General features: G+C 38.8%; 2 protein-coding genes across 2 annotated transcripts in view; one reads left to right on the top strand and one right to left on the bottom strand.

Moving 5' to 3' along the window:
• LOC110063430 (endoplasmic reticulum disulfide reductase DNAJC10-like) overlaps nt 1–7,806 on the bottom strand; it is a 21,240-nt gene extending 13,434 nt beyond the window's left edge. Inside the window, exons 1-11 of the mRNA XM_089288130.1 lie at nt 7,558–7,806; nt 7,402–7,462; nt 5,327–5,434; nt 4,772–4,822; nt 4,559–4,644; nt 3,674–3,799; nt 2,801–2,891; nt 2,076–2,144; nt 1,915–1,958; nt 798–917; nt 597–686 (exon numbers count right to left, since the gene is read on the bottom strand). Coding sequence (XP_089144256.1) covers nt 597–686; nt 798–917; nt 1,915–1,958; nt 2,076–2,144; nt 2,801–2,891; nt 3,674–3,799; nt 4,559–4,644; nt 4,772–4,822; nt 5,327–5,434; nt 7,402–7,462; nt 7,558–7,722 — 1,011 coding nt within the window. The 5' untranslated portion in view covers nt 7,723–7,806. The remainder of the gene's footprint in view (nt 1–596; nt 687–797; nt 918–1,914; nt 1,959–2,075; nt 2,145–2,800; nt 2,892–3,673; nt 3,800–4,558; nt 4,645–4,771; nt 4,823–5,326; nt 5,435–7,401; nt 7,463–7,557) is intronic.
• Nucleotides 7,807–8,565: 759 nt separating this feature from the next.
• On the top strand, nt 8,566–19,025 carry LOC110063505 (filamin-A-like). Its single transcript, XM_020770500.2, has 3 exons — nt 8,566–8,829; nt 10,454–11,125; nt 15,964–19,025. The coding sequence occupies exons 2-3, from the start codon at nt 10,813–10,815 to the stop codon at nt 17,589–17,591; spliced, it is 1,941 nt and encodes a 646-aa protein (XP_020626159.2). The 5' UTR covers nt 8,566–8,829; nt 10,454–10,812; the 3' UTR covers nt 17,592–19,025.
• Nucleotides 19,026–20,602: the final 1,577 nt, after the last annotated feature.

Genomic DNA, 20,602 nt, shown 5'->3' with positions numbered 1-20,602 from the left:
TTCATGCTAGTAAGCAAATCCCAAATGCAGCAACCCAACAGTAATGGTCCTACTAAAGTAAAGCCTCAAATGTACCTTGATATTTATGAGAACAACATAGCATTTATGCTTTTCATATTTGGCCACAAAAAAAAATATCTCCAAGTATTAAATTGTTAAGATATATCAGCCCATGCAATGATGGTACACAATTGAGCTAACTGCAAGAAGTGAACCGCAGTCAGCCATAGAACACTTGTCATTAACAGGGTCCTGAAACTAAAACCTTGAGAAAATAACTCCTAGTTTAAAAATATATGAACCTGGCCAAAACTTTCCCCCCACTCCCCCTGAACAATGCTGAAGTTATTTAAATGTAGAAGATGGGCGACACATCTTGACACCTATCATTGTCCATGGGGAAGGGGGGGGGGGGAGTAAGTTCAATCACAATATCAAAAAAAAACTACAAGGTGTCCCAACCTTTGACACAAATCAATTGTTGCAGTAGCAAATATGCATTTTATGCCAATCTGAGGGGAATTTTGATTCAAAAACTTGATGTACATTGTTATTACAGAACTATTATTATGGAGTACATACTAAAATTAAATTACCTCAAATTTTGGCAGGTCCACGTTGACAGGATCTGGTAACTTGCCTAAAACCATGCTTATGATTTCTTTGGTTTCTAAACTGTCAATTATCTGATAGCAAACGGAGAAATGGCATCAGGAATAACAATGGAATAAGAAGAGAAATAATCAAATTACATTCTGACAATTAGTGGTTTTAATGAGTTTATTATATCTGTCTACCTCTCCTTTCTTAGGTCCTACGTCTCCCTTGAAATACACCAGGTCATCACTGTAGCCAACTTCTTTACATAACTTGGCACTTGCTTCACAATCAACAGAGCCAATATTTACCAGGTTATCCTACAAAATACGTATTAAATATATGATATTAGCCTCAGGATAAAGATTGTCACTATTAAAATATTTTGCTATAAATCTTACAGAGTCTCAACCAAAATAAGTCTTCATGTAATTTTGTAATACTGTACATAAACTTCCACTAAATAAATTTGCTGATCTCTGAGGCAAAAATGCTGAGATCAATTCTTTTCCTCAAATGTTTGCATAATAGAGATAAAGACATATGGGTTATTGACCAAGTGTGAGGTGAAGATGGCTGGATATCAAGCCATCTTGACCAAACAAGCTTGGTCAATAAAGGATTTATTATATGGCTTTCTGGTAAATTTTTCTTGCGGGACGCGACAGGTGGTCCCGAGCAGACAAGATAGGTCCATCTTGCCCACTCGGGTAGCCAATCACAGTGCAGGATTTGATTCATCTTGCCCACTCGTGGAGCTGGCCATATAATAATACAGCTTAAAGGCTCTTTGCACGCAATGCATACCTATGATGCAAGTAATAGAAAATAATAAAAGAAAATGTTGACTGCTCATTGCGTGGTCATGAGTTTACTTCTGTGTCTCCCAGGAGTGATTGGTATGTAAATTCTCCTTACATTTTTAATACACTATCAAGCAGACAGGTAATGAGAATGTGGAAAAGTATCATGTAGGGGATATCGTCTTTATAGCATAGAACATGAAATTCTCAGGACTAGCCAACAAGGTGGTATATGGTATTACAGACTTTAGTTAGGACAATTAACTCTTGGATCTGGGGATCGAAAGATATTAAACCTGCTGGGAAGGATCTGGGTGGGGAGGGTACTCCCATAAAAATTTGGTAGCGGTGTATGGCCTACCTCCCAAAACCCTTACCCTATAAAAGTCCAAAATCTGCAATTTTCTCTGCCCTATTTTGACCTCACCAAAAATGAGATACCCTATTTAAGTCCTTACCCTTAAATCGATACCATAAAGGTTACAAAAATATAACGCTATACTATAAAGCTTACCAAAATAGCAGAAAGTTTAATTCTTGTTTCTGATGAAAGGCAATCTGTAATGTCAGAACATAAACATCATTGGTCTTTAATACTAAATTGATGATTTCTAGTCCATAGTGCACACTCTCAAGGGTTTCATGGTACTGTAGACAATCAAGTGAGTTTCTTACCTCCTTCTGGGACACAGAAGTCAATCAACCAAGGTTGATCACCCTTGTTTATATGCTTTTCAAAGTTACCTGTAGTTGAGCAATAAATCCCATCATTACATGTATATGGTAAGCTCCATGAGAGGGCAAAAAGAACCAAATCCTGCCCTGTGATTGGCTACCCAAGCAGGCAAGATGGTGCTATCTTGCCTGCCCGGGACTACCCCAAAAGCCATATAATAAATCCTTTATTGACCAAGCTTACTTGGACAAGATGGCTGGATATTGGCCTCATTTTTTTTTGCATGTTTATGGGCCTCGATTCCATCTTGGTCCATAAACATGCAAAAAAGAACTTGGTCAATATCCAGCCATCTTGACCTCACGCTTGGTCAATAACCTTTACATATACAGAAGTATAGCAAATTTGTTGCTATTACTATTAAACCATCTTATTACCAAATTTATTGATCATTTAACATCCAAGTGCACATTTTAGAAAATTTAAACTTAAACCACAGACATCCATCTGAGGCATGCATCTGGCAATCAAATCGTAGCCAAATGATGAAAAGCATCCATCACTTGTGCTACCACTCACTGGACAGGCACAACTGATCATGAATATGTCTTTTCACAAGTCTTTAATTCTTAAGTTATGACAACTCAGGAGAAATCATTCCCTTATACCTTCGTTGACACATATTTCACCCTTGGCTACCAATAATTCAAAGAAGCACTTCTACCTTCCCATAAATCAAAGAGATTCACTTCTAAAGAGTCCAGTATGAACTTGACAAGGGATCTTGTACTTCTAGAGCCACGATGGAACTCATGCTGCACACAACAGAAAAATGTACAAAACAAGGTTAACAATCAAATAACAAACCATGGGCCCATTTCTCTAAGGCCCGAAAGGTTTTCACAAGAAAGTCATAGCAAAATCTCAAACCTCATGATTACATGCAGCAGCCTGTTTCAGCTGCATGATTATTCTTAACATGAAAACAGGGTCACTTCATACAAGAGGTATCAGGCATATACACTGTACCCCTCTCTGATTTTAGATACAGATGAACTAAAAATGGCTTTGTGGTCTCGAAAAGTTTCCTTTCAAGAAATGGGCCCCAGGTCTTGTGATTTGTGCTCAAGTTCTGATTCACACACATTTGTGTTCATCCTCTTGCAAAGGAGAAGACCATCTTCACACCTCATAGAAAGAGCTTGGAGATTACAAATGTAACAATTCAGCAAATGGCGTATATTGACATCAATAACTGAAAAGATTTTTCATTAACAATTTTTTTTTCTTGAGCACTGAGAAAAATAGATAATTATTGTTTGCAGCCACTCAGTTGTATTCTACAGGAAATCTGGTTCTCTTGTCCATTTGTATTCGCTGATAGACAATTTTACTTTTGCCCACATGCTGCTCTTGAAACTGAAACCTATTCAAATTCTAGGCTTAAATATACACAAAATTAATGTAAACCAACTACTTGCCCTCGTTTTCTATGAGCGATAGTCAACTCGGCTCACCTCATTGACTATTTGCACACAGAAAACTCTGGCTCGCAATCTAATTGTTAAACATACTGACACTAGACCATGCCACTTACTGTTGGATAAAGTACAAGAGACGGGTAACTGTGAATTCCTTGTTGTCGACACAAATTCCACTCTTCTTGACAGTTAACGGCACCAAATCTGATAACTCCCTCAAGTTCTCGTGCAACTTCTCGCCACTAAAAAGGAATTTCCAAGAAACCAATTTTTGGAATCTCTATAGCACTACAACTAAGTATTGTAAGTATGTACACCCAGGGATGTACAAGAAAACTTACGCAGTCAGTAGTCTTGAGGTATATCATAATTTACCTTCAAGCTTGCAACCCTTAATGTCTAATTTCTCTTTACATGGTCCCACTGTCTTAATGGTTAGTGTACTGGACTGTAGCCAATAGGCTTAAAAATCCCAACTAGCAGGAGGCGGACCAGTTGGCTATTTACTGGCATGACCAAGGAGTTGAACTAGGATCTACCGCGAAACAACTCCAGCTTAGTGGTCAGAGCGAGACTTGAAGCCATGACCTTCGGATTTCAAGTCTGGCACTCTAACCACTTGGCCATACTGCCTCCCACCCGAGCCATGCCTGGCTTGGGTGACCCCATTACAGGTGTTTTTAGGCAAGACACTTTACTCTCACAGCACTTTCAGAACTTCTCTTCACCCAGTTGGGGGAATGAAAATACTCCTTAGCTGGTTGACAACTTAATGCTAAGCTCTGGTTGCATGGAGCACTTAGCCCAATGCAGATTTCACATGGTCACATCAAAAAAAATAATAATAATTGACTTATCATTGAATGCTGATTCTTTGAGTGCTCTTCTAAAACCAAACATCAGGTCCCAAACTTAATTTATAAGTTCTCTGTCATGAACGGACTGTAATGAATCAGATATGAGTCTCTATTACCTCCAAAAATGTACAAAATATATCTTACCGTTGGTGCTAAATCATGACAATGGGAACAAAATGGAGAATAAAAGTTAATGAACCAGATGTCATCACTTCCTTCCACAGACACCTCTGAAAACAAAAACAAAAAACAGATTGAAACAAATCATTCAATTTGTAATAATTATATAATAATTATCAATATGTACATGCACACCCAGCTGGAGGAAAAATAATACAGGTTTGTTGTTATACTCACGGAAATCAGAGTAGCTTAATGTAATAATCTCTGGGTCATCATCATAAATTCCTACAATAAAATCACAACAACAACAAAACAGTCAGGATCACTAACTAAGATACTACGTACACTCTCATTGGTCCATAGGTGTACATAAACATGGTTGTTGCATTTAACATTTGCGCATATTTTTGAGAAATACTTTTAAAAACAATATAGTCAAATGCACTCCGAGTTTACGCAGCCTCTTCTAAACACTTGGGGGATTGGGAGAATTCTTGAAAGTTATACAAATACGCAACTGCATCTCGGGTTTGCATTACTGTCTCAAATTCTCCACACCTCCCCCCCCCCCCCCCCCCCTCTCCTGTTTAGATGAGGCTATGTAAACACAGAAAAAATGCTCTGTTGCTAGTTAAATATGGTCAAGAATAAAGAAGATTGAGGAAATAATGAACAATCCTACAGACTAACTTTGGAATGTGAGAAGGAGGCTAACAATTTTTAAAAAACTTTTAACTCAGCTGAACAAAAAATCAAAAATTAATAAATTAAATAATATTCTTAACTTACCAAATTCTTCATTAAAATAACTCCAGCTTTGATAATGCCCTCCACCAAAGTGGTCATCTTTCAAGCCTTCCTCACCATACAAATCATACTTTTTACGCAGTTCTTCATCTGAATAGACAACAGAATTTCCACAGCTAAGAATACTTCTTGTAATAAAAATTTCAGTTTCTATAATTCTGAGGAAAAATGATGAAGGTGTACCTCTAAACAGGCCATTGTTCAAAATGTTTGGACCCTGCTAATTTGAACCTGGTTATTTTGAATTGCCCATTATTTCGAACTCACAACCATTTACCTTGGATTTGAACAGTCATTTAGTGTCGGTTACTTTGAGCTCCTGCTATTTCAAACTATTTTTCTTTTCCCCCCAAGAGTTTAACATGGCGGCAAAATAGGATACACTAGCATGAAAGTCATTCACACTAGTGAGTAGCCTACAGAAATTTATTATTAGGATGACAAATTAATTTAATATTAAATAACTACTGACAATGATCTAATCTCTTCAAGTACTTCATCTGTAGTTTGAATCCTCAACAGTTTTCAGAAAAAAAATGACTTGCCAATTGGGCAAGTAAAGGACAGAGTCCATGCAACCATCCCAGCTGCAAAATCCATCAGCCCCAAGCTACCAGGAACAATTTTATTAGCAAGCTGCATAATCTCAACCTCAACCATGAGTAACTTGATATATTCAAATATGCAGTTCCCAGCCATATTAGCTGGTTACTTACTGGCAGGAGTAGGGGAGCAAGGGATTTAAAGTGACAGGGAGATGCCATTCAAAAATATTTTAACTGAGCTTGCAATTCATGATTTTGGGTACCGGCTAATTCCACGTGTTTAAGTTAAAAGTTAACACCATTTCTGATTTTCCACAAAAATATAATCCTAGAGTTTGGCTATTGTGTTTTATTCAGAGCATGTCGAAACAAAGGAAATCACTGTGAAACTACTAAAGATAATTAAACACGCTTTCAAGAACACAACACACAGTAAAGCAAATTAAGATTTCTCTTCACCATGCACTATCTATAATTTTGATGGCATTGAAAATAGCGGATGCTGACTAAGGTCCTTTAAGAAAACCAGAGTTGTGTATCTGACCTAATTTACAATCAGTTCCCACAACAGACACTATGATCATGAGGTCACGATTCTATTGTGAGATAGTTGACGAGGGCATACCTGAGTCAACTATCAAGCATAGAACGAATAATCTAATATAGTGCAAATCTACTGGTCATTCTAAACTTTCTCTAAATCTTACCCACAGACACTTCAACAAGTTACACAGAAGTGGCTGTAACAACTGTATACTGCTATGCTACTCGCTCTCTACTTAACAATTAAATTATGAGCTTGAGATTTCCATCAAATGATAGTTGATGAGGGCGCAGCCCGAATAATCTTATTGTTTTAGTATAAGTCCACTAGTTGTCCAAAATTTTAGCTAAATCCTCTTCACAGACACCTCAAAAACGCAAAGCAGACGCCAGTTCGTTAACTATCTACAACAGGATAGAAAGTGAGTGGCATAGCCAATGAGAGAGCGACATTCGTGATAGAACACTAGTAAATTTATACTAAAACAGAACAGATAGTGAGTGAGTAGTGCAACCAACAAGAAAACAGCATTCTTGATGGAATGCTTACTAGTAGATTTACACTGCAAAGAGATATTAATTAGGTGACAGGACATACTGCAGGATGGCATAAAAACTGATCATTCAGTGCAGCTGAATCAAAGGAACAATATCACTGTCTTTAAATTAGAGATTTTGTGTTTTCAGCTGCTAGAAAGCAATAGTTAAGATGATTAGCTTAATTAAACATCACGAAGTGGAATAAAATTAACTACTGGAATCAGGTGAACATATTACTACCTCTGTGAAAATTGAAATTCATTTAAATAAATTGCCAGAAAGTGCAAAATTGTAGGCAGACCCAAAGAATGTTAAGCCGGGTTATTCAAAACACTCTTTGGTGCAGTAAAATAGTTTCTAAGACAGGTTTATTAGAGAGCCAAATGTGTTTGTGACATTGAAACAAGGTCTCTAATATATAATACCTACCTTTTAAAACTTCATATGCTTTATTAATCGTTGTAAACCTTTCGTGTGCTTGAGGGTCATCCTGTTAAATAAAAATGGTTAGAGGAACAGGAAATACAATAAACTGATGAAGGAAAAAAAAATATAAACACATGCATGTGTCGTAAGCTAACTTACCGGGTTTTTATCCGGATGAAGCTTAAGAGCTAGTTTTTTAAATGCTTTACGAATGTCCTTTTGGCTTGCGTCCCTAGATATTCCTAATAATTCATAGTAGTCCTCGGAGAACACTGGATAATATAGAAAACTGGAAAATAAGATAAATAACAGCGGCTTATTCATTCTTTACCGGGAGTCCTACAATTCGTGATTTTGAAAGATCTGACATAACAACTGCTTCCCAGGCCCCTTATCTCACGCGGCTGACACGTCAAGGTCTTATATTTCGCGTACTGCGCATGTTTCATTGCGCAGGCGACGTGTCCCTTCATGGTTGTTGTGATAGGTTTCAAAATTGCTTTTTATTTTAGAGTTTTATTTCCTTCTGAGAGAAAATATCAATTGCATCTACCGTATTCCTGGCCTAGGTGTAGAAGTATTTTAATCATTTTTAAAATTAAACCTCTGTCCCTTCTGTCAATGCGCTTAGCTACACCTAGCCAGTTCTTAAGAAAGAACGAATATTTCCAATCAAAATAATAGGTTTAAAAATCCCAGCTGACGGTAGGCAGAACAATTGGCTCTTAACAAGTCAAGCATGACCGAGGAGTTGAACGAGGGTCTACCGAGAAACAGCTCTAGCTTAGTGGTCAGAACGGGACTTGACGGCTAAACCACTTGGCCAGGCTCCGCTCCACTTACTGGCCAATAAGGCCAATGTAAATGATAGTTTCACCTGGTGAATATACCTGAACGCACCACAGTTTGTTCAAAGGGAGCAACTGGAGACGCGGGCGAGAGAGAGAGAGAGACGCGCGCGAGAGGGTCGCGCGTGCTGTGCGCAATGCTTGGAGCAAGTTTGTATACTTGCAACTTCATTTGGGATTGACGAACGAAATCGTAACGTTATCACGCGTGATCACGGAAAGTTTGATGGCACGTGACAACTGCGTGGAAAGTTTGCGTGACATTTTAACCAAATAGGGAGTGCACGGAAAATTTGGCCGGCAAAATAATGGGTGGGTCTGTAAAAGAAGTTCCGGAAGCAAACAAATGGTAACGGTTTATGCGATAAGAAACCTAATTTAATCACTTATTGGGAGGGAAGACCTTAACAAACGTGCTAGAATGCGGTCGAAACATTTCACACATAATGGTTCGCAAACAAAGGTTTAGTTACCCTGGTTACAAAGAGCAGAAGAGTCTTAAAAGTTTTTAGTAATGTCAACAGAAATGCTAAAAGAAGCTGAAGAACAAATAGAAAGGAGAGAAGGCAAGCCACAGATCTAGGTATGTAAACTTTGGCTGTTTTTGAATTAATCTTCGCATTGAAACAGTCTTTGATTAAAACGTGAGAGGGCAATAAACGACAAGATTATTTCGCCTGTTGAAGCTGTCACTTCGCCGAGCGTGGAATTGTTTTTGTTTCAAGTTACACACTGAGTTGAGTCGCGAAAAGCGCAAGGATTTAATTATTTCCAAATCTATAAATACGCTGCCAGATTCAAAGTCAGTTAGGGGTTTTCAACTGCATGGAGACACAGAGGAGATATATACAAAGACAGGAGCTCTGTCCGTGAAATTACACCACTTTTTCACTTGGTTTTCATAAACAGTCATAAATCGTATCAACAGCACAGCAAATAAATTAACTGAACAGAGTTTCAAGGCAAAGACTTGGCAGAACTCTTCCTTCGGAGGCTAGGAATTTTAAAACCTGAGTTGATTCTCGAAAGACGTTGTAACATTTGTTAAAGCTTCCTTTATTTTCGGTCAGTCTTAACCGCTGGGTTTTAAGAAGTTACCGGAATTTGGTCTGCATTCCTCAGTAGACGGTTTCATGTATTAAAATGCTCTAAAAGTCTGATTCGTGATGTACATTTGTGTACATTGGCAAAGAAACAATCCGCACCTTTTACTACATCGCTTTATACCAAAATTTATTTATGATCCTGTCGCCTTTACTTTCCAATGGCGATCGTTTCGGAATGAGAAGTGCCATGTCGAGTGGATCTTTTTCTAAATAAATTATAACACGAACCTTGGACAAATAGTGTCAAACCTATAACTCACTATCTCTCTCAAATCATGAGGTCTCGCTTTGAACAAACAATTAAACGACAGAACACGGATGTGAACTGAGTTACACTTCAAACCTACGTTTCTTTCCTTGACTGGTTGTAGGCTCCATTAGGGGCGGGCTGGGGGGTGGGGTGGGGGTCTGAGTATCCCACATCCCGTTAACTGAATTTTGGCCTAAATCCCGTATCCCTTTAATTCTAATTGAAAAAAACTAAACAATTCCCACTTTGTCTGCTCTATATCCCGTTTTATCTGATCTTAATATCCCATATCCAACTGCAACCCCCTCCATTAAATTTTGCCCAAAAATACCCTGTATTTCGTCAAGTGTTTACCTAAAATTCCCCGTACCCGAAAACCCCTAATAGAACCTCTGGTCGGGCAATCTTAGCGGGTAAGTTTCTGAACTCGTTGATTGTTCAAACGAAAATTAAAGAAACTGTCGAGACATGACAAGACGTCAAAATTTAGAACTTTAGTTAGTTAGCTTGTAGCTTGAAACCTTCCGCATTCCTGTCCAGTGGTCCCATACTTTCTTTTCCTGAGGTTGCAAAAAGTGCGAAATAAAGGAGTAGAAATGGCCAGATTCATTACAGAGTCTTGAGATCTGTTTTGCTGGTTTTAATTTCTATATTCGTTGTTTGTGGGAGGTGAAAAAAGAAATTCACATGATGGCATTTATCATTGCTCAAAATATTTTTTGTTCATGCGCGATTGTATTCTTTGGCACTTGGCCCAACTATAAATGTGCTTCTTATTTATACAATCAAAACAAATGAAGGTTGTCACAGGCCTTAACAAATAACTTTTTTATAACCCTGTTTCATTACAGGTGCTAATCAAGATTCCATATTGGTGGAATGGCCTGGGAAAAGAAGTGAAACGAAAAGAAGACAAAAAGATGTCATCTTTTTAGTCCTAAAAGCTGTCTTTCTGTAACGGAGAAAACCGCGATCTGGGCAACTTATGATTTAAAAAAGATGTTGCCAATACGTGCACAGTTTATTAAAAATACAGTTTTCTATTATGAGAATTCACTTCAAGTTTTTTACAAGATAAAACAAGTCTAACCTCCGACCTTTCACGTGAAAAAAGGGTCGCGTTCAAGAGTATTGTTCAAACCCGTAACTTTGGAAACAGAAGTTGTTATCAAATTGGAATCTACTGCGTTGAATATTAGAGTAATTGGAGATGACAGCACAAGTCGTCGATATGGCATGTGAGCGAAGTAATTTTATCTTTCCTGTGTCCGGCTACACGCAGATTGTCAGACGGCGAACTCTTACGAAATGGACTAATGTTCATTTGGAGACTATTGGCTTGTCGGTCGAAGATGTGATCGATCTATTAGACAGCGCAACGGTGGCGAAACTTCTGTCAGTTTTGTCGGGAAGACACATAGCTGTGCCGATATTTCAACCTCAGCGAAAGAAACGTCAAGAGGTCGGCTGGAGGAATATTTTCAGTTTTCTAGCGAGCCAAGAATTCCCAGAGGAAGTCATAGGTAAGATTCTGTATGCTTTTAACGCTGCTAAATTGCGTGACGGGATCAAAAATTGCTGATGTTACTTCAGTAGATCGAAATAAACATCACATAGAGATCATATCATAGTAGATGAATATAGTTATTGCAACTGGTTTAAATGTTAATCAAAACAACAGATGATGGACTTATTTCAAATCGCCGGATTTTCTGTCTTGCTCTAAAATAACTTCATTGCTTTCGGACTCATAAAAGTCTTTCTGTCGTGAGAACAAACATTCGAAACAGAAATCATCAAGGATGTTGCTACAAAGGAATAGAGTTCAAAAAAGACGAGTTTCTTGGATAATGTTCTATTCCTTGTCTGATGATTACGTCATATTTATTAATGAATAGTTTCTATTCTAACGATCTTCAAACCGCACCCGATTATTATCTAAAAGTAAATAATCCTTGCACTTGTAATAAATATTTCTTGTATCTTCTAAATGCTTCCCTGGGCCACACTACGGGAAGGAATTCATAATCACTTCGCCGCGCTGTAATCCGATTTCTAAATGCACGTCATACTTTAATAGAGCAATTAGCCTCCAAATTAACACACCTGGGTTACGGATATCAACATTTGCAAGTTTTTCAGTTTTAAAAAGAAACGACATATGATGGTGATTTATATTTTAGATTAAGCTTCAATACTCAATTAAGGTATTTCGCAAGCTCTTTCTGAGATCTTTCGAAACTATGTCCATCGCAGAATTACAGAATGGTTTAAGGTCAAAAGCGTTCTTGGTCAACATCCTTTGATATTTCTATGAGGTTTCCCGCAATTGCCACGCCACTCCTCAACGCAGCGCACGGGGGAGGTGTTGGGGGGGGGGGGCGGGGGTGGGTGGGCAATTTCTGCTAAATACAGTGATGCAAGGGACCGCAAACGAAAGTGCTGCCGGTACACGTAGGATCTGTAAAAGATCTGATCAGCCAAAAATAGAAATATAACAATGAAGCAAGGTTGATTACTAAATAGAAAACGACATGATAGACTCAACCTGTTCGAAATAGCAGTCCACGTTTGTCATTCTTGGCTTTCAGTTTGGACTCTATTATGCTTTCTACTTAGTAATGAGCCTTGCTTCATTTTAATTTTCTGGTGTATGATTTTTTTTTTTACTAACCTTTAGGTTGTCCATATTTTTTTGGCCGGCGATAGCTTGTGCAAGATTTTTTTCAAAATTCAAATTCAGGACCTGGATAATGGGCTGGAAAACACTTGCTCGATTTTGTTCCCATGGCTCCCCATTCAAGATCTTTTTTTTTTTTTCCAGCAGTTTTTCCTCTGCAGGAAATATTTTTGGGAACTGATTGCCCAATCGCCCCCCACCCCTCTAAAGAAATCATGATCCGCCCGTAAGTGAACTTGATTCGAAGACAGGTAATGTACCTCGCGACTTCCAACTTATAGCGCCATCTTTGCCGTCCCAACAAAACTGCGAGGGTCTGGGCTCGATCGTCGTCCAACTTGCGTTCCCAGGCTGCTCTGAAAATTACTGAGCGCGTCCAAGATAATTTTCATGTAGAGCTGGTTGTTATGGGAAAAAAATTCTTTCTGTGAAAGAAATTGCCATTTTTCTAGAAAGAATACAAAATATTTGAAGAGTTTTGCTGCCTGATTTCATTTTGATGTTGTATTGTTTTTTTGAGCCCTCAACGAAAAATAAGATTGAAATGTCCTGCTATTTAATGGTTAAATGCCGCACTAAGCCCACAAGGATTTTGTTGTCACATCCTCTCTGATCATATTGACTGTTAATTTATGAAACTTTTTTGGCAGCAGTGCGAAGTGTTTTCGACACAAGAAGCTATCTGAAATTATCATTATTATTTGAGCGTCGCTCCAGTCTGCCGTGGCAGACTACCTGTCAGCTGAAAGACGCTTATGGAAATTCTTCTTAGCATATGTATATTTGTTCTTTATGCAAATACTATAAAGCCCTTTGACGTCCGCATGACATGTGCTCAAGACTTTAAGACCGCATCAACATTTAGCCGATACAAACGTCTTTCGCTCCGTCGAACGACTCTTAATATGTTATAACATCACGGGGGAACTTCTACAGCATCTATAGAACGACACAAAGCTGCTCAGCTGGACCTTAACATTCAAAAAGTCTCCTTCTTCCTCTCTGGATCGATAAAAGCGTACAGAATTGCTGCATTTTGAGGTAATTTTTTTCCGTTTTCGTTACAGTTTATTGTTTTCTTTTGAATCAATCTGTGTCCCAGTTTAACATTTTATTTCATTCGGTCGAGCGACAAAAACCTTCAAGACGGCTTAGATTATCCATTGATGCGAGCAACCAATAATTTCTTTGACTTCTGTTATTTTTTCGCTCTAGCAAATAAGCTTACATTTCAAACAACACGACTGAAATATTATTTAAGATATCTAGAAATACCCATCTCGTTTTTTTTGGGCCAAGCTTACTTAGAACGAATGAAATTTAGTGCAGTTCATCTCGCTTTCTTAATAGCAAAAATGAATCAATAACAAACGAAAATTTCTATCCAGAACTACGAATAACAATAATTTACGTATACTGCTTGAAATACATGTATAAACGCATTGAACCGGTTCAAAAACACATTTGTACACGGCTACAATATTTCTGTTACTTGTACGACCCTTTTGGATACTCATATAAAGCGAAAAATCGTTTTTAAATTCTTTCTTTGGCACATTCGTTTTCACATCTGAAGCTTCGAGCCCAGACAGCTTTTTCTTAATTCATAATAGTTCGTGCTCGAGGCGCGGTTTTAGTAGAAAATAAAACTGCAAATCAACTCGAGCAATTTATGATTTCTTAATTTATATAAATTTAGCCGAAGGCAGCTTGTTGCCTTTCGTTGTATCGTCAGATTAGGATTTTTTAAATTCTCTTAGCTCCAAGGGGAGTTGAAAATATATTCCTTTTCTTCTACGGTGCAGCTGAAATATTATTTATTTATATTCGTATTTGTTTTTTTATGTAAGTGGAGTATGCTAATGCAGGGGAATTTTCAAAACTCTGTTTCTAGTACTGGTAAAGAGACATTTTTCCCTTAAATTCTCCTATATATAAGGGTTAATTAAAAGCACTAACATTGAATAGCTGGTGTTTTTGAGCTGAAATTAATACCACCAGGAATTTTTTATTATTCTACCTGTGGGCACAAGTTGCTTCTTTGTTTACGAAGTGTGCCCTGTATGAGAAAAACAAATTAGTATGGAGGGAAATATGGACAGTTGCCAGGCTTGAAACTTGGAGCAGGCGAAAAATTAAGGTGACAGCAATTTGGAGCTACATGTAAGAGATTCACAAATTAATTTAATTAAAAGTCAAGACGATATTGTTCGGAGGATATCGTTTTGTTTTCGATTCACTCTAAATGATCGTTGCCACACGCAGAGTTCGTGGTTACACATTAGACAAAATATATTTAATATTTGCATGCAGACACGAAACCAAAAATTGAAATGCTGCTTTTAAATGCTCTTTATATTTTATGTGTTGTAAATCTATTGCTTTGGTTCGAATGAAACCCTTCAAGTTATATAAGGGAGGTATGAAGGACAGCAAGACATATTTCAGTAATTTCTAGCAGTCTTTGAATGGCTTTCTTAGCAGGTACCTGCCTCTTGAACTGAAGGCTCTTCTGGCCAGCAGAAAAACAAATTACTTTCCTGGAAAGAAAACTTAACGTGGGAGGTATAAAAAAAAATTTAAATTCAAGTTTTGTATAATTTGCAAGTGGAATAGGCACAGTGCTTTCAAAAGCATTCAAAGGGTTTCAAACCCAACTGTGTTCATTTTAAAACGGTAATAAGTTATGCCTTTGCGTGTAATTAAATACCTTAAGTATGTTAAGATCTGGTTTTCTGGTAACTTTATTTATAAATATACATTGTATCGTCGAGTAGAACTTAAGCAAACAATGCATCAATATGTCGATTTCGGGTCGTTTTCACGGATGGTTGACGACTCATTGTCATGAAAAATATCATGTTTGTTTATTATCCGTGACATCATTTATATTTGACCCTAAAAAATCTTTTCACTTCGTGCGGACCTGCAGATTTTATTTACATTTGATAAGCGCGGGAACAGTTCACTTTTCTTGTGATAAGACTGAAATGGAAAGTAGGCGCAAAGTGTTAAAACGTCTTGGATGAAGGGAGAGGTTAAACGTATTTCTTCCACTTTATTTTTGACACCTTTTCTATTTTCGCACGTACAACAAATGAGTCAAATGTGCGCATGCCAGAACGTGTTAAGTGTAACGTGGCGACGCGCAAAGTGGAAATATATAGACACTTGGTTTGTTTTACACGACGTTCGTGTTATGATACCCAGATATCAGCAGCGCTCTCATTATTGACATTATTTGGTACCCTGGTCAGGTCACTTTTAACTTTATATAAAATATGCCACAAAGAGTCCAATCTGAGTGCTGTCATTGCCATTTTAAGCCGGTTTTCTGATAAACTTAATTTAACTTTATGAATCTTTTCACGATTTTTTTGCTATGACCTGCAAGCAGACTCTAGTGTTTGAGTTTTGCACTCAAGCGCTGGTTTCTGGCTTTTCGCTTCAGCGCGCGAGCGAGTAGAAGAACGACGTGGGGGGGTGGGGGGGGGAAGTTGTCATTTTGGTTGTCATTAAACATTTGAATATATGAGGTTTTTCTAAGGATCACATCAAACCAAATACATGGTTACATGTAAGAGGAAATCTTGAAAGTTCAGTCAAAGTTACATTTATTTGCATTGAGCTGGAATAAAGATTTTCACATTACAGCTATCTTGTTGAATTTATTCCTTGCAGATCCTGTTAATTTTATTCAGGGGGAGGTCGATTTTATCCTCGCCTTAGTGTGGAACTTGGTGATATTTTACCTCATACTTCCTCTTCAAGTCATGTTCGGTCAAACGGAGACCTCCGCCAGAGATTTTATCCTTTCATGGGTTCGTGAAAAACTACCTAGCCGGAACGTGACAAATTTCGACACGGACTGGCAAGACGGTGTGTTACTATGTGAACTGGTGAACGCTACTCAGCCGGGGCTAATACCGCCAAAGCTTTACGCAGACAAGACAAATGGCGAAGGAAATGCCAAGCTCGGGATGCAAATTGCGCATGACGCGTTTGGAATACCGCAGGTTATTTCCCCGTTTGACTTGGCGTCGTCGCAGCTCGACGAGTTGAGCCTGTTGACGTACTTAGCGCTGTTTTGTAAGTACGAGAGTCTGAGCAAGGGGACTGGAAAGAAAGCTAATAATGGAACGCCAGGGTCGAAGGACGAGGAGATCGCTTGTAAAGCATACGGTTCAGGACTAAGGGCCAGTGAGCTTGGAAAAGTAGCTGAGTTCGTCGTGGAGTTAAACGGTGCTAAACCAACCGACATAACCATAGCAATCGAGTGCAAGCCACTTCGGGGAGCTGTACACGAAGAGAAGCCCGATTTGAGTGTGAAACCGCTAAGCAGGAATACATACTGCGTGAAATATTTACCCACAAGACCTGGTGATTACGTGATTAGCATTTTGCATTGTGGAGCGCACATATTAAGAAGTCCATTCTATCTGACTGTCCCAGAACATAACGGTGTTAACGCCCTGAAAGCATCCCCAAAGAACCATCGAAAAGATTTAGTGAATGGCACTTCATCTACTGGCCATGAAATGTCCTCGAATGAGAATCACTCTCCAGTATCCACCCCATCAACAAGTCAAACTAGTTCTCCAAGTCAGTCTTCAGACGATGAACTCAAAAATCACCCACCCACTCCTCCCCACTTGACAAATGGATCAGCATGTCCCAGAATCCTCTTGAATACTGCTGAGGGACCGGGCCTGATGGCCGGGGAGGTTGGTCGCGTGGGCAGATTTACTGTTGTGACTGATAACTCCACTAAAGGCCCATTGAGCGTCTGCATCAGCTGTCCAGCGGTTTCCATCCCAGTTCCTTACGTCAAAAGCGCAAAGAAGGATAATTTCACAGAGCATAGCGTGTTGTACATACCGACGGAGCCTGGTGCTTACGAAGTGTTCATAAAATGGGGCGACATGTCAATCATCGGCAGTCCTTTCAAGGTCTTCATCAACAACGTGTCGGAAGACGGCTCTGACGGGATGTCCCGCGGGAAAGCCGATCTGGGCGGGCGCGGAAGAATCCGGGTGTATTACGCCGCAATGTCGACAAATCTGAAAGTTCGCAAAGACAATGAAATGCTGGAGAAATTCTTAAAAGCCAAAGGTATTTCAAGTCGGTCTGATTTTGATCCTTGGATTGCGCTTGATGTCGGGATGAGCAAAGCGGAGAGAGACAAAGTGTTTTCCAAGGCTGGGACTCGTCATACACCCATGGTATTCGCTAATGATGTGTTTATCGGTGGTTATGAGGACGTGATCATTATGGACAAACAGGGACTGTTTGATAAATACTTGAAATAACTGTTCCCAAGCAAGATATACAGGCAAACGTTTCCTGTTGTCAAGATTACTGCACTGAGCCGAGGAACTTCACTCCTTGATAATTTAGACACATTTAGACATTGTGTATAAGCCGAAGAGACAATTTAAGGAAGGAATTCAGAACTGCATTTCCCGTGTGTATATACTTCTGACGGAAATGTCTCACGAGGATAAAATAAGATGCAAATATTTTTGTTTAGGGCCGTGCCGTTTGGTGACGGAGACCGTTGTCTAACACAATGAGCCCGCAATGCGTGCAGAGCAATAGCGGAATAATTTTTTTTTTTGAACATTGTCTTCAAGAATGTCAATTTCGCGGAAAAGAAAACACATTTGGTGATTTCATTTTGGGAAAGGTTGTTTCCTAATTGGTGAGAAAGGCTATTAAGCTTCAATGCAAATCGAGTCATTAAAAAGTTCAATATTTTTGACTAAGAGCTGCGAAAAGTTGTAGATCCAATTTACGTCTTCGTTAGGAGACATCGTTGTGAACTTGAGATCAAAATGTAGTTTCTAGTTGTAGGTCTAGATGGCACCAAAAAAATATCAATTAGAAAACCTCAAAGGCAAGCGAAACAGCAAAAAAAGTTTGTTACCTGAAGTTTACGTAGAAGCTATACATTTTGGATGGAGTTTTTTGAAAATGTTCAAGTTTGTAGCTTTTCGCTTAATATTTCTTGTCGGTTTTTTTTTTCTACATTATGAAATAATTGTTATGTGTTTGTCTTCGATTGGAAGGAATAATGATCATTTGAAACATTTTCGCGAAAAATTAGCTTGCTTATATTGATTTGAAACCGATACTTGTTATTGTATCTAATTTATTTCATCGTTAAGTTATTAAACTTGTATCGGACATGGATCAATTGAGTTCGTGAAGTTTTCGGCTTTATTCGGACGCTCCGACTGTTACCGGGAATACAAGTGACTCTGATGCTTCAAAAATTGAACTGATTCTGTTAGAAGTTACGTCGACGCGGGAAAGTAGAACGCGGAAAATTTCTCAATGTATTACAATAGTTATATAATTTGGTTAAGTCAAGAGAGATAGAGGGGGAAGATTGTTAATCCTACAAATAGGCCTCATTCTCAAGGCACTTCCTATCAGGTTATATCACAGAATTAGGTATTTCTAGATCCTCCTGGGATTTCTGAAACAAGGAGTCTGAAAATAGCTCCAGTTGGGTTACCTTTGGAATAAGGCTTAAAGAAGGGATTAACTCTCTCACTCTTATCTTCTCTTGTCAGATGATTCTGATGTAAAATTTAATTCATAGAAGTTGCCTTATTTATTAAGAAGAGTACAGAGTAATATAGAGTAATATAAACAGCGAGATACATCAAGACACACGACTGGCACATATGCTTAGCTGAGTGGTCTCAATGAAATAAAATTAACTATTTGTTCTTCCACTGGTGTCGAGTTTATTTTACCTGTTACGAAGTATTGGTTTACAAAGCAACTACCAACAGATGCAAACATTAAAAGAGCCCTTAGTTACCAAACACGCTCGAAGATATCAAACTGCGCGAAACCCAGTACAGTGGAATCGCGATTTTTCGAACCGCGCGCGATTTTCTGGATCGACCTCCCGATAACCCGAACTAAAAGTCGTTTCCTGCTCAGTCGAATACTGTGATTTTACCCCAGATTTCTCGAGCTACTCACTTTCTTACAACAAGTGTCGTTTCCTTAAGAGGCTCGGAAAATGGAAATCCACTGTGCTAATGAATTTTTTTGTTTGTTTGTTTCTTTGGGGTGCGTTCTTTTGGGGTGATCTGGATCAGTGATCCAAGATCACTCGGATCATGGTGCATCAAAGGAACCGATGAATCCACTCTGGTCACGGATTCATCGGTGACCAAAGGAACATCATCTAGTCCTCTTTGTCCCATGGGGGGCATAGGGCGTCCACAATTGCTTTCCATTTCTGTCGGTCCTGTGCCGCTCTTTTGGCTTCGCACCAGGTCATGTTGATCTCCTTCAGGTCCTTCTGTATACTTCTGCGCCATGTAGTTCTGGGCCTGCCACGTTTCCGTGTTCCTTGCGGATTCCAATCCATCGCATGGCGCGCTATGTTTCTCTCACCCTTCCTTAGTGTATGACCAATCCATTTCCAGCGTCTTCTCTTTATGGTGGTAATAATAGGCTCTTGTCCAGTTCTTATCCATAAATTTTTGTTGGAAATCACCTCAGGCCAATATACTCTCAAAATTCACTTCAGACACTTGTTGATGAATGTTTGTACTTGCTTTGTAGAAGCTGTCGTCACTCGCCATGTCTCTGAACCGTACAGCAAAACTGCCTTAACATTGGTGTTGAAAACTCTAATTTTGGTAGCTGTGCGCAGGTCTTTGCTTCTCCAGACTGGTGTAAGCATGGCAAAAGCTTGCTGTGCTTTCTTTCTTCTTACTGTTATGTCTTCATCCGTTCCTCCAGTCTTATTCATCACGCTACCAATGTACGACTGATCGAGACGAACCTCTCCTTGTTGAATGGCATTGATCCGTATCACTTAAGTTTTACCAGGATGGATCTTAAGGCCTACTCTTTGCGCTGTGGTGTTCAGTCCTTCCATTTGGTTGTTTGTATCCTGAAGCCTCACCCTCGGATTTTGTTAATAGTTCCTTTTCTGGTTTTGCCAGAGGATTATGGAATTGCTTACATTCTGACTGGCGTAGACTTACGAAAAGGTTGTTTAAAAGACAGGGCTTCGGATTGAGGATGATAACGTTGACGCCCATTCCCTAGTCTTGATATTGAATACCCATAATTATTGTATCTTATGACTGTATTTATAACAACTTCCCCTTTTCACAATTCTCTTCATCATTAGCCCTACTTATCACTGCTCAACCTCGTTCCCCAACTCTCTCTCCACTACAGAGAAGAGAGAGCCTGGGAAATAGGTTGATCACTGCTCAGATTCAATGCACTATGCTTACGGGTTTGGTAATTTACTTTTACTCTTTTTTCTTTTTCTCGTGAC

This window comes from Orbicella faveolata, unplaced genomic scaffold (genome assembly GCF_042242905.1).
Source record: "Orbicella faveolata isolate gen_17 unplaced genomic scaffold, um_ofav_v1 contig_15, whole genome shotgun sequence".
NCBI lineage: Eukaryota > Metazoa > Cnidaria > Anthozoa > Scleractinia > Merulinidae > Orbicella > Orbicella faveolata.
The sequence above is the reverse complement of the archived record's forward strand: the minus strand, read 5'-3'. Positions and strand labels throughout refer to the sequence as shown.

What these genes read in the sequence shown, in the direction of transcription:
- LOC110063505 (XM_020770500.2), top strand. Translation starts at nt 10,813, where the DNA reads ATGACAGCACAAGTCGTCGATATGGCATGTGAGCGAAGTAATTTTATC. An exon ending in ATTCCCAGAGGAAGTCATAG is followed by an intron (nt 11,126 to 15,963) that starts GTAAGATTCTGT and finishes TATTCCTTGCAG; the next exon opens with ATCCTGTTAATTTTATTCAG.